This window comes from Salvelinus alpinus, chromosome 5 (genome assembly GCF_045679555.1).
Source record: "Salvelinus alpinus chromosome 5, SLU_Salpinus.1, whole genome shotgun sequence".
NCBI lineage: Eukaryota > Metazoa > Chordata > Actinopteri > Salmoniformes > Salmonidae > Salvelinus > Salvelinus alpinus.
In genome coordinates, this window is record NC_092090.1 from 94,168,136 (window position 1) to 94,182,716 (window position 14,581).

General features: G+C 43.9%; 1 protein-coding gene across 13 annotated transcripts in view; it reads right to left on the reverse strand.

The window, feature by feature from the left end:
• pdlim5a (PDZ and LIM domain 5a) overlaps positions 1 to 14,581 on the reverse strand; it is a 126,547-nt gene that overhangs the window by 25,046 nt on the left and 86,920 nt on the right. For 9 of the 13 annotated variants that reach the window (XM_071404229.1, XM_071404238.1, XM_071404237.1 and 6 more), the window contains one exon: positions 1,228 to 1,377. The exons of 3 other annotated variants lie outside the window; for them this stretch is intronic. In XM_071404229.1, coding sequence (XP_071260330.1) covers positions 1,228 to 1,377 — 150 coding nt within the window. The remainder of the gene's footprint in view (positions 1 to 1,227; positions 1,378 to 14,581) is intronic. One more of the 13 variants, XM_071404230.1, reaches the window with a different exon arrangement.

The window sequence follows — 14,581 nt, forward strand, 5'->3', positions numbered from 1 at the left end:
TACTGGGGGACGCTAGTAATAGTGACTAAGGTTCAGGGCAGGGTACTGGAGGAGGCTAGTAACAGTGACTAAGGTTCAGGGCAGGGTACTGGGGGAGGCTAGTAACAGTGACTAAGGTTCAGGGCAGGGTACTGGGGGAGGCTAGTAACAGTGACTAAGGTTCAGGGCAGGGTACTGGGGGAGGCTAGTAACAGTGACTAAGGTTCAGGGCAGGGTACTGGGGGAGGCTAGTAACAGTGACTAAGGTTCAGGGCAGGGTACTGGGGGAGGCTAGTAACAGTGACTAAGGTTCAGGGCAGGGTACTGGGGGAGGCTAGTAACAGTGACTAAGGTTCAGGGCAGGGTACTGGGGGAGGCTAGTAACAGTGACTAAGGTTCAGGGCAGGGTACTGGGGGAGGCTAGTAACAGTGACTAAGGTTCAGGGCAGGGTACTGTAAGTCGCTCTGGATAAGAGCGTCTGCTAAATGACTTAAATGTAAATGTACTGGAGGAGGCTAGTAACAGTGACTAAGGTTCAGGGCAGGGTACTGGGGGAGGCTAGTAACAGTGACTAAGGTTCAGGGCAGGGTACTGGGGGAGGCTAGTAACAGTGACTAAGGTTCAGGGCAGGGCACTGGGCGGAGGCTGGCTAGTGGTGACTGTTTAACAGTCTGATGGCCTGGAGATAGAAGCTGTTTGTCAGTCTCTCTGTCCCAGCGTTGATGCACCTGTACGGTCTCTTCCTTCTAGATGGTAGCGAGGTGAACAGGCAGTGGCTCGGGTGGCTGAGGTCCTTCATTATTATCTAAAAGGCCAAACTGATCCTAGATCAGCACACATTACTAATCTGAGATGTATTATGTCTCTGCATTATTATCTAAAAAGCCAAACTGATCCTATATCAGCACACGACTAATCTGAGATGCACTATGTCTCTGCAGTGTTTACCCGGGATAGACACCGGTTCTAAACTGTAATTTTGTTACAAGGGGTTGATACTTTAACCCCAGTGTTTTCTAGAGCTGTGGTCCAAGGCCTTAACGTACATTCCTCTACTAACGCCCTGCATCAATGTTCATTGAGAAAGTCTCACTAAAGCCCTGGACCAAGGCTAAACCAATCACATGTTTCTGCTGTTCTGACCTCACCTGGTCAACCTTCCAATGGGAGGAAAATAATGAATGGTGCTTGCTGACTGAGGGCTTTTTATGATCAATTTCACAATAATTAGTTTTGCGTTGTTGTACCTGTGCATAGGTGAGAGAGGAGCCGTATGTATATGGTCTGTAGTAGAGGAGAAGTCATTGTGATGGACATCACTAGCTTCCCAATCCCACCCAATGGCTTGAATCTCTCCTAGGTCACCATCGCCCTCTAGCGGTGTCAAAAGGGAACTGCTAGAGGAATGAAAAAGGAACATGTGGAACATGATAGAGCCACATACCCTGATCATAACGTTTGTGCTTCACCATTGCATATATATATATATATATATATATATATATATATATAGATAGATATATAATCATCAAATCAAATTTTATTTGTCATGTGTTTTGTAAACAACAGGTGTAGACTAACAGTGAAATGCTTAATTATGGGTCCTTTTCCAACAATGCAGAGTTAAAAATAAAGATACAAAAATATACATATACAGCACCAGTCAAATGTCTGGACACACCTACTCACTCAAAGGTTTTCTTTATTTTTACTATTTTCTACATTGTAGAATAATAGCGCAGACATCAGCACTATGAAATAACACATATGGAATCATGTACTGTAGGTAAGGGTAAAGTGACTAGGCAACAGGATAGATGATAGACTGAGCTGTAACAGCAGCGTATGTGTGAGAAAGTGTGTGTGCGGCATCAGTATACATGTTACACACATGTTATGTGTGTGTCTGTGGACGTATGCTGTGTGTGTGTGTCTGTCTATGTGTGTGTGCGGCATCAGTATACATGTTACACACATGTTATGTGTGTGTCTGTGGACGTATGCTGTGTGTGTGTGTCTGTCTATGTGTGTGTGCGGCATCAGTATACATGTTACACACATGTTATGTGTGTGTCTGTGGACGTATGCTGTGTGTGTGTGTCTGTCTATGTGTGTGTGCGGCATCAGTATACATGTCACACACATGTTATGTGTGTGTCTGTGGACGTATGCTGTGTGTGTGTGTGTCTGTCTATGTGTGTGTGCGGCATCAGTATACATGTTACACACATGTTATGTGTGTGTCTGTGGACGTATGCTGTGTGTGTGTCTGTCTATGAGTGTGTGTGTGGACGTATGCTGTGTGTGTGTCTGTCTATGTGTGTGTCTGTGGACGTATGCTGTGTGTGTGTCTGTCTATGTGTGTGTTGTGGTGTCAGTGTAGGTGTGTTAGTCCAGTGTGTGTGCACAGAATCAGTGCCGGAGAGTTAAAAAAGGGTAAATGCAGGTAGTCCGGGTAACCATTTGATTAGCTATTTAGCAGTCTTGTTTAGCAGTCATGGCTTGGGGGTAGAAGTTGTTCAGGGTCCTGTTGGTTTCAGACTTGGTGCACTGGTGTCGTGCTATAACAGAGGGAACAGTCTATGGCTTGGGTGGCTGGAGTCTTTGACAATATTTTGGGCCTTCCTCTGACACCGCCTGGTATAGAGGTCCTGGATGGGAGCTCGACCCCAGTGATGTACTGGGTGGTATGCACTAGCCCCTGTAGCGACTTGCGGTCGGGTGCATTGCAGTTTCCGTACCAAGCGGTAATGCAGCCAGTCAAGATGCTCTCAATGGTGTGTAACAGGGTTGAAATAGATATCCTTAAGTTGTGTGAGTTTTGTCATAATTAAGCAGCCAGGTTATGTATATGTATGAACAGTTGTGGCGACACCTGCTGTATTGTTTGTGTAACTGCATCTCTGTGATCACGCAGCATCCAGCCAAAGAGTTGTTAAACTCTGATGGAGGTATGTATCGTTCTCCATGCTGCACCCAGTGTTTTAACTTTTAAAAAGATATCTGATGTATGTTAGGCTGAAAATTATATTGTTTTGTAATTACTATCGATGTGGACATGTTATGTGATAGTGTTACAGAGTTGTGTCCTGTATTTACAATTTAATGGACATTTACAAAGTTAGCACGTTGCTGTACGCTAAAGGCTTGCTAGCGTCTGTCCTGTACTTTCCTTGCTAATGAGGTTAGTCACCTCGTGAAGTGTACATTTATTTTTATTTCATGTCACTCAGATTTCATGACGGATTTGCAGTTGCTCTGAAGTTGACACATTGTGTTGTATGTCTGCAGAATAAACCGTGGAAGAGAACAGCACTGTGTCCTGTGTCGATGAGCCATATGAGAGCCGGTACAGGTGCAGCTGTAGAACGTGTTCAGGATCCTTACATGCTGATCACATCGCTCGCGTTGCAAAATGAATGTAAACATACAGTGGGGAGAACAAGTATTTGATACACTGCCGATTTTGCAGGTTTTCCTACTTACAAAGCATGTAGAGGTCTGTCATTTTTATCATAGGTACACTTCAACCGTGAGAGACGGAATCTAAAACAAAAATCCAGAAAATCACATTGTATGATTTTTAAGTAATTAATTTGCATTTTATTGCATGACATAAGTATTTGATCACCTACCAACCAGTAAGAATTCCGGCTCTCACAGACCTGTTAGTTTTTCTTTAAGAAGCCCTCCTGTTCTCCACTCATTACCTGTATTAACTGCACCTGTTTGAACTCGTTACCTGTATAAAAGACACCTGTCCACACACTCAATCAAACAGACTCCAACCTCTCCACAATGGCCAAGACCAGAGAGCTGTGTAAGGACATCAGGGATAAATTGTAGACCTGTACAAGGCTGGGATGGGCTACAGGACAATAGCCAAGCAGCTTGGTGAGAAGGCAACAACTGTTGGCACAATTATTAGAAAATGGAAGAAGTTCAAGATGACGGTCAATCACCCTCGGTCTGGGGCTCCATGCAAGATCTCACCTCGTGGGGCATCAATGATCATGAGGAATGTGAGGGATCAGCCCAGAACTACACGGCAGGACCTGGTCAATGACCTGAAGAGAGCTGGGACCACAGTCTCAAAGAAAACCATTAGTAACACACTACGCCGTCATGGATTAAAATCCTGCAGTGCACGCAAGGTCCCCCTGCTCAAGCCAGCGCATGTCCAGGCCCGTCTGAAGTTTGCCAATGACCATCTGGATGATCCAGAGGAGGAATGGGAGAAGGTCATGTGGTCTGATGAGACAAAAATAGAGCTTTTTGCTCTAAACTCCACTCGCCGTGTTTGGAGGAATAGAAGGATGAGTACAACCCCAAGAACACCATCCCAACCGTGAAGCATGGAGGTGGAAACATCATTCTTTGGGGATGCTTTTCTGCAAAGGGGACAGGACGACTGCACCGTATTGAGGGGAGGATGGATGGGGCCATGTATCGCGAGATCTTGACCAACAACCTCCTTCCCTCAGTAAGAGCATTGAAGATGGGTCGTGGCTGGGTCTTCCAGCATGACAACGACCCGAAACACACAGCCAGGGCAACTAAGGAGTGGCTCCGTAAGAAGCATCTCAAGGTCCTGGAGTGGCCTAGCCAGTCTCCAGACCTGAACCCAATAGAAAATCTTTGGAGGGAGCCGAAAGTCCGTATTGCCCAGCGACAGCCCCGTAAACCTGAAGGATCTGGAGAAGGTCTGTATGGAGGAGTGGGCCAAAATCCCTGCTGCAGTGTGTGCAAACCTGGTCAAGAACTACAGGAAACGTATGATCTCTGTAATTGCAAACAAAGGTTTCTGTACCAAATATTCAGTTCTGCTTTTCTGATGTATCAAATACTTATGTCATGCAATAAAATGCAAATTAATTACTTAAAAATCATACAATGTGATTTTCTGGATTTTTGTTTTAGATTCCTTCTCTCACAGTTGAAGTGTACCTATGATAAAAATTACAGACCTCTACATGCTTTGTAAGTAGGAAAACCTGCAAAATTGTCAGTGTATCAAATACTTGTTCTCCCCACTGTACATGTTATTCAATTATTGCATCCACACTGCTTGTGCACACAAACGAGCGTCTGCTGCCAATCACTAAAATAGAAGTCAGTTCTATTTGTGACGCTGAACGTGGGGCAAGTCCTGCCTCTCCCATCTCCTCATTGGTTTATAGAAGCAGATACTGTAAGAAATTGTATAAGATACTGGTAACTTGTTTTAATAACCACTTCTCAACATAAGCTATAACTTGGCACAACATCCACCCATCCCCCACTATACCCCCACATTTTGTACCTTGTTAAGTAACCACAGACCCACATACTCAACCCTCCCCCATGAATAGGACTCTGTTAAAACAGATTCACATGCATTCTGCTCAAGGATGAGACTTTAAGACAATGAACTGTGGGAAGGGCCAATGGAAACGTCGACATCAGGCCGAACAGGATTACCCACGACCCAGATCGACCAATCGGAAGGCCAGACGACAAGATCAACCTACTTTGCTTGTTGCCTATATAAAACTGTACAACTGTTTAAACTCTCTCTTTCCCAGACGATTCCATACGAATCAGACAGAAAGGAGCCGTGCTGCACGCTTTGCCTAATATTTTTACACTTGAATAAACCTGCCTTATTATACAATTATCCACCTCGTCCTATGTCTCCACTTGTTCTCCTGTCTCCAGTAAACGTTTTATCAACAGAACTTGGTAAGCAGAGGATGGTTAAGACATCTTTGATTTCGGTCCAATAGAAAGTTGATCAGACAGGAGACGCGTGGGAGAAAGATTCGAGAAGGAGAGGTGACCTGTTTTGAAGGAGAATCGCGATTCAACTCACCCAGGAAACTGATCAAAAGAGCTCGAAACTAAAAGGTAAGCAGATGCCTGTTTAATCAAAATCTGTATATTGTATTATAGCCAATATCTAAATTCAATGATCAGAAGTACTGTGGTGAGTGTGAATTGTTGCTAAATTTATGTGGAATTGTTTAGAATCTAAGGCATTGTGTAAAGATATTTGCGAAGTATAAAATCAAGTCGTATTAGTAATCTGGGGCTAGTGGAAATGGCACCCCACTAGGAGCATCGGTGATAAATCTAAGCTTGGCATATCGGGATTCAAGTTGCATTAGTAATCTGGGACTAGTCGAAATATTCTTCAACTAGGAGCATCGGTGATAAATCCAAGCTTGAACTAGGAGTAATGGTATTAAACCTGAAACTCAAAGTGTTGAAATGTAATGTAGTCTGTTCAAGTCGTATTAGTAATCTGGGGCTAGTGGAAATGGCACCCCACTAGGAGCATCGGTGATAAATCTAAGCTTGGCATATCGGGATTCAAGTTGCATTAGTAATCTGGGACTAGTCGAAATATTCTTCAACTAGGAGCATCGGTGATAAATCTAAGCTTGAACTAGGAGTAATGGTATTAAACCTGAAACTCTCCAAATTAATGTGAGTGATTGAACGTTCCACGAGACCGATTGCTACTAATTAGCCATATGCTAAGTTGAGGCTGTGTTGAAGTGACCGCCGAGTCTACTGTGAAGCAGTTATTTTCTGTTGAGAAGTTGACTTGATTTTTCTCTCTCGTGCTGTTGGGATTGATTTAAGAATTAGAATTCAGTTGATAATTATTCTAGAAGCGCTAGGATACACCATATATTGTCCCAAAAGGACACGTTTGAAATACTTTGGGAAAGTATTTAATTAATTAAGTTAGTTTTTGAGTTTTCAGTTTTTTAATTAGTTTTTGAGAAAAATGAGTCCTAGAATTAATTAAATATTTATTCTAGAAACGCTTGAATATACTAATATAATGTCCCGAAAGGACATTTCTGAAATGTTTTGGCAAAGTATTTAAATAATCGAAAAAGTGAAAACGAATAATAACTTTTTGAAAATAGTTCCTAAAATTATTATTATATTTAAAATAGAAGCGCTAGATAATACTAGTAGATTGTTCCAAAAGGATATTGCCGAAATACTTTGGGAAAGTATTTAATTAATTCGCCAAACATAAAGCAATAAAATTCTTTGTACACAAGGGGGAGACAGACACCAGAGATAAGACTGTGTCAGCACCAGAGATACATTGCTAGTTTTGGCCAGTGATGGGCTAAGTGCACCAAAATAGCATAGAGCCAGACATAGCTTAACGACAAAATGGCCACGACCACCGTCCCCAAACACAAATTCAATGAATACTTAGATCAGAGAATGAAAGATAGATCAGGGGGAAAGATGCAGTATAAGGAAGTTAAGAAGGTGTGGGAAGGAGTGAGGCTAAAATGGACACAGGCAGGATACCTCAGTGGGGTGGCCCCATCAAAAGGGCAACTCCTCACTATGGAGAAGGAATTAGAGGAAGTAGTGAAGGAAGGGATAGAAAGTGAAGTTGAAAGGAATAAGAACCACTTATTCAAAAAGGAAGGTACAAAACAGAGGGAGAAAGCAGAGGCAGAGCTAAAAATAGGCACATGGGCGATTGAGGAAATCAGAAGAGCGCTCCCTTACAGGAAACCTGAAATGATGGGGGTGGCCACTGAAGCTCCATCTGACACCAAAGAGGGCAGGCCCAACAATAATGACGCCCCACCTACCACCACAGCAGCCCCATCGGCCCCCACCCAACTATACCCGGAACTGCCACAGGGAGAGAAAATAACACCACCTCCCTATTCTCAAAATCCATTCAGCCACCTCCCTCAAAACCCTTTTTTGACCCCTGCTGTGGTACAGGCACCAGTGTTTGTGGTGCATGAAGGACACCTAAAAGGAAGCATGACTTTGGGGATCCAAGAAGGGCAACTCGTGTGTGAAGAGAGGCCTGATCATCGAGAAAGGGAGGAAAGGGACAGAGCACACACACAGGGACGTGGGGGGGGTTCGAACCCCGCCTCACTACAGGGACATGGTGGGTCTCAACCAGGCCCTTTGAAGAGAGAAGACAGAGAGCTGATTCAGTTTTCTTCCACTCCAAACCCAGACTGGTTCAGAAACAGAACACGGGGGGATAGTCAAATAATCTCGGAAGGGTCATGGTCGCCACCAGGACAATGCTCCTCTGGGGCCTCATTAAGAGGGAACCACAGCAAGGACGATGAAGGTGAGAACAGAACAGGACAAGATGAAGAGGAGGAGGAGCGAGACCTTAGGGAGTCACTGGCACGGGCCAGATCTATGATAGAAGATGTTGAACGTGGAGAGGGCTCGTACCATCAAAGGCTTTTGCACTCTTGAAAACAGATCTCTAAGTGGCAGCAGCCTTAACAGCACCTGACTAAAAAAAACAAGTTCCATCTGGATGTATCTGAAAAAGAAGGATTTACATCATCCATCCTTTTCCAGAACCTAGAGGGGGAGAGTAGAGTGTTGATGTATCACTCCTCCAAACTGGACCACATTGAAGAAGGACAAACCACATGCTCCAGGTATGTGGCTGCAGTGGCAAAAGCTATTGGAAAAACAGCCCACATGATAATGTGCCATACATTGGAAATCCACACCCACCATGGGGTTGCAGCATATCTGATGAGCAAAGAATTCACGTTCAGCGCTGAAAGAAAAACGAAAATCCAGAATAAATGCACACAATCACACATCACATTTGTCAACACTGACAAAAACATGGCAGACGCACTCAATGCTGAAGAAGGTCTGCCCCACTCCTGTGCAGAAAGAGCTGCACAAGAACTGAAACTGAGACCTGACCTGGGGAACGAACCACTCACCAACCCGGACCTATGGTTATACACAGATGGATGCTGCTATAGAGGAGAGGAAGGGAACATAGCAGCATACGCAATGGTGCAGCAGCTCCCGGATAGATCACATGTGACTTTGGAATCTGCCATCATCACACACCTGCATCAGCCCAGTTAGCTGAAATCATAGGGTTGACACAAGCTCTGGAAAGAGCTGAAGGAAAGACTGTAAACATCTACACCGACTCAGCGTATGCTCATGGAGCAGTCCATACTGTTGGACCACAATGGGTTAGCAGGACATCAGCATAGATTACACAGATATGGGGCAAGACAATGTGACAAATGGAAAAAGGTACCTGTTAGTTATGGTAGACAGGTTCTCTAAATGGGTTGAGGCAATACCAACAGCAAGGGAGGATGCAAAATCGATCATTAAGTGGCTCCAAACCGAACTCATACCAAGGTATGGAGTTCCAAGGCAAATCAGATCCGACAAACGGGTCCCATTTCAGTAACCAACACCTGAGACAGGTGGAGGAAAGATTGGGTATTGTACACAAGTTTGGGTTAGTGTACAGGCCACAATCTCAAAAGTCTCGTGGAACGCGCCAATCAAATGTATGTGCAGGTTTGAAGTTGATTTGGGTTGAAGCCCTGCCCCTGGCGTTGCTGGCCATGAGAGCCTCTCCAGGTGCAGGCACCCATCTCTCTCCTCATGAGATAATGGTTGGAAGAATTATGCTTGGTCCACCAAGGGAGGGAGGTCATATGCCCGCCCTTGATGTATAACAAATTGTAATGTCTGATAATTGACGGAACTTTCTGCAGCTCTCTCCACACAGATTCACAAGGTCCAAATGGGGAAGCTGACAGGAGATCCGCCATCACTGAAGGTAAAAATTGGTGACTGGGTGGGGTAAAAGTCCACAAGAGAAAGTGGCTAGAACCCAGGTGGACTGGACTGTACGAAGTGAGGGAGGTTACTTCACACTCAGTCCAGGTCAAAGGTAAATCAGGCGCACCTTGGCACCACCTCACACATTGCACTCCAGCCCCAATCCCTTCTAGAACACTGACAGAAGTCAGAGCTGAATTAAACAGCTTAAATTCGATTCCAAATGAAGACATTCCTGACTCAGGGGATGCGGCATCAAACTCCGCCTCCCCTGATAAAGGAACATCGCCCAGTTAGAGGGACATTTCTCCCTCCCTGGGCAAGGCTAGGGATATCTGGCCCCTTATTTGTGATATTTCTACTGATATTTGGGGTGTCCCTGGGCACTTTCACATGGTTAATAGAATAACTATAACCGGATCCCCATGGATGTATGTCACGGACACTCTAGTCTAACTAGGTAATAATAGATTTTTTTAAAAATTAAAAAAATTAAAAACAAATTAAAAAATCTAAATTTAGAAAACAATAGTTAAAATAAGAAACTAATATGGCTCAAATTGAGAAGGTTGAATAAGAGTGGGTGGAGAGCTGTGCAGAGAATGGACAGAAGATGGCAGTATTACAGCACCCAACGGTCTCCCAGCCGACGGGGAGCCTGGTTGAATGCTGGTGACATAATTTTGTTTTTTGGAGTAAACATTAAGGTTAAGGGTTTCCGTGTTCCCAGAGATAAGACATCTTAAAAGAATACACTCATATTGGAATAGGAGTTTTACTTTCTGAGTTTTATTTAGGCAAGGGACTTTGAGAAGATAAAGGGTTCTTTTGGTATGTCTAGATATGGTATGGAACACGAATGTAGGTGTAACCTTTTGACCTGTTTTCTGTTTTCGTTGCATTTTCCGGTGACTTGATCACTCACGGGGAAATGTAGTGAGAATAATGAATTTGTGTCATTTGGGATACTAGTTTTGAGGTAAATTGATTATAATAAAGTTTATAACTATTGACCATAAGGTTAGCATTTGTATTGGCCATTAGAAGATAGAGATAGGTTAATTAAGGTTATGTAAGGACTTTAGAGATTGACACTATAAGACATGTTGTTATTTTTAAATCCATGATTTCAGAAAAAGTCAAAACAGTGAGACACTTAGTTAATATTGCAAAGGAACACATAGTTGTTATTGAATATTATTTAAAAAAAAGGCAGACAGAGGGGTCTACCCCGCACTGTTGAGACCTTGAAGGTTTGAGAGCAGGGTGATGAGGGTGGACCAGGAAATGAGCAAGGTAGGCTGCGAAATAAGATAGGAGAGAAAGGGTTTAACATATATAAGCAGCACAGATACATTTCAAAGTAGATAAGTCACTTGACAGAGAATTGGAAAAGAATAGATATGAATGTACGCCCAAGGGAGAATTGGATATGCGGCGAATAAAAGGGACGTTCCTATAATATGATGTACTAAGTCATTATTTAGAGTAGGTAAGGTTGATACCTGGCCAGAGCCAGGTATCAAACGGGGGAGGGTACATTGTGGTCTAGGATAGGATGGGGCCTATTGGATAATAAACTTAATTAAAAATTTCTAGCTAAAAAATAGGCATAGAAGTTAAATATATAATCAGATAAAACAAATGAGAAACTGGTGGTTAACCAAACCTGTATGTCCAGGATTCTATGCGTTGCAGGTGAATTAAAGGAGAAGGTGAATCACTCGACCTGGGAGCATATCGCACTTGGAGGGTGAGACAAACTGACACTGCCGAATGATCACAGAGTTAAGGAGAAGAACTGTTGCTAATAAAGCTCGGGGGTCAACTCCTTAATGAAAAATCCCTGACCCCGTCCTTTCATCACTGTGAACGTTCATAGAAGTGAAAGTGTTGCTTGAGCTCTGGCTGATGATGTGTTCTCTGGGAGAGGATGTGGTTTTACAGGACTGCTTCAGGTCCTGAGCTGTCTGATTAGGATACGATGGGGATGTTACCATCACAGTACTGCCAGAGCCACCACCAGTTCCAACGGACCAGGGATTCAGCCGGCCTCCTCCACCACTTCAAGACCAAGTCCCACACCACCACCTAAGCTCTCCAATCTGGGACAGGTAATAAATGTGAAAGACATCTCAGATAGTGAACAATTGGGGACTGAAACTGGTTATGAGGAAAGGGAGAATATGTGGTTGGCCTACAAAACAATAAATAGAAAGGACTGTGTCGCATGTGGACATGCCAGACCTATTCTGGCTGCTCACCCATTTGCCCTAAGAAATGGAGAAGGTTGGATGTGTATATTGGAAAGTTTAAGCCAAATTCAACCCTGTGTAAAACTGAGTCTTGTGTTCCCAGAAGTCCCTCCCCAGATGGTACCGTGGGGAGTTAAGGCATATGGGGGATATTACAGCTGTATCACTGGTACAGGTAGGGGTATAGACTATGGGAGGCTCCCTACTACTGCCTGCATCACTAATGCCACTATTAACTAGAGGTGTTGCTGATGTATGGTGGATGTGTGGACCTGCCAGGCGATTGACCCCATTTTGAAAGAAAATTGCCGTTGCACATGTGCTTTGGCCAGTCTGATAACACCATTGCCAATTATTGAGGTTACAGCTAATCAACTTCTGGGAGCTGCACATGACACAGAGGCTCGGAACCAACCCAGGAGACGGCAGAACCGTGACGCTCCTTGGTCCGAGGGTACAGATAACATCCACACCAACCTGTTGGGGGTCCTAATAGGGGTCCCCCCACGAATTCCAGGCATTAAACAGAAATGATGGTCTGTGGCATCTGATGCCCACCATTGGGCCAGCTATTGTTGATACTAAACAAAATGCCTGGATCAATTATATCTTTAATATAATCAACAATGATTTGTCAACTACACCCACACTGCACTTAGGGGGATGGCTGAACAATTGGATGCCACCTCTCGAACTGCTAGACAGAATAGGCTAGCACTAGACATGATACTGGCCAACCAGGGAGGTGTATGTAAAATGATTGGAGAACAGTGTTGCACGTTTGTCCCTAAACAATACTAGTCCGGATGGGAGCATGTCAAAAGCTCTGAGTGGGTTGGCGAGGTTATCAGTGGAGATGAAGGGTCTTGCAGGTGTGGAGGAGAGTGGACTGTTCCCCTGGCTGGGTGGTTGTTTTGGTAAGTACACTGCAATGATGATTACTGGATTTCTGACACTAGTTGTTGTTTTTCATTTCTGTGTTGCCTGTATCATACCTTGTTTGAAGAAGTCTGTTACAGATGTGGAAAGGGCCTCTGGTATGATGCCGCTGCTTGATGCTCCAGTTGGAGAGGCTGATACGAAAACAAGCTTCCGCAGGAAAGTGGGCTTGACAGAGGAGGACCCTTGGTTTGCTGTAGTTGATGTTGTCGAATGAATAAAAAGTGATGTTTGTCCTCCCTGTTGTGAAGGTTTGAAGTTCCCGGGTGGCGACGAGCCCACCTGGTACAGGTTGTATAGAGGGATGGACCTGAGGGTTTAACATATTCTCGTTTTTTGGGTTACTAATGTGTGGTTGGCCACTCCAGGTGTAGTTATTGGAGTGGTCTCCTTTTTGGTCCTTGCTCATTTACGACTCAACTTACATTGATGCTATTGGTGTCCCTAGGGGGTGCCAGATGAATATAAACTGGTGGACTAAGTGACAGCTGGGTTTGAATCTTCTGTCTGTTGGTGGTGTACAGTTAATAAAAATGTGGACAGAATTAACTACATTCATTTTAATGTCCAGAAACTGGGCAATTGGACTCAACAAGGCTTCGAGGCGGTCCATGGACAATTGGCAGCTACGTCCCTGATGGCATTTCAAAATAGAATCGCGGTTGATATGTTATTGGCTGAACGGGGGGGGGTCTGTGCAATGTTTGGTGAGCAGTGTTGTACTTTCATTCCCAATAACACAGCTACGGATGGGAGTCTGACTGTAGCATTAGAGGGACTTCGTGCCCTTAATGGTAAGATGAAACAGCATTCTGGAGTGGACACTTCTATGTGGGACTCATGGACGCTGGTTTCCTCTATCCTAGTATCTATTTCCGTTTTTGCAGGCATTCTTGTACTTTGTGGATGCTGTTGCATTCCATGTGCGCGGACGCTTGCTAGCCGTGTTATCACTGCTGCCATAGACCCTAATCAGGAAAGGGCCCAAATTTTCCCATTGCTTGATGATGGGGAAGCTGGACCTGTCTATCTATTTGAGGACTAAGAAACTTTTATGTCACGTCTCTTGTGAGACGTGAAGAGGGGGAATTATAAAATTTGTCTTCTGACAAATTTTATCCCATAGCTTTTGTTTTCTTTACTTTTATGTCACGTCTCTTGTGAGACGTGAAGAGGGGGAATTATAAAATTTGTCTTCTGACAAATTTTATCCCATAGCTTTTGTCTTCTTTACTTTTATGTCACGTCTCTTGTGAGACGTGAAGAGGGGGATTTGTAAGAAATTGTATAAGATACTGGTAACTTGTTTTAACCACTTCTCAACATAAGCTATAACTTGGCACAACATCCACCCATCCCCCACTATACCCCCACATTTTGTACCTTGTTAAGTAACCACAGACCCACATACTCAACCCTCCCCCATGAATAGGACTCTGTTAAAACAGATGCACATGCATTCTGCTCAAGGATGAGACTTTAAGACAATGAACTGTGGGAAGGACCAATGGAAACGTCGACATCAGGCCGAACAGGATTACCCACGACCCAGATCGACCAATCGGAAGGCCAGACGACAAGATCAACCTACTTTGCTTGTTGCCTATATAAAACTGTACAACTGTTTAAACTCTCTCTTTCCCAGACGATTCCATACGAATCAGACAGAAAGGAGCCGTGCTGCACGCTTTGCCTAATATTTTTACACTTGAATAAACCTGCCTTATTATACAATTATCCACCTCGTCCTATGTCTCCACTTGTTCTCCTGTCTCCAGTAAACGTTTTA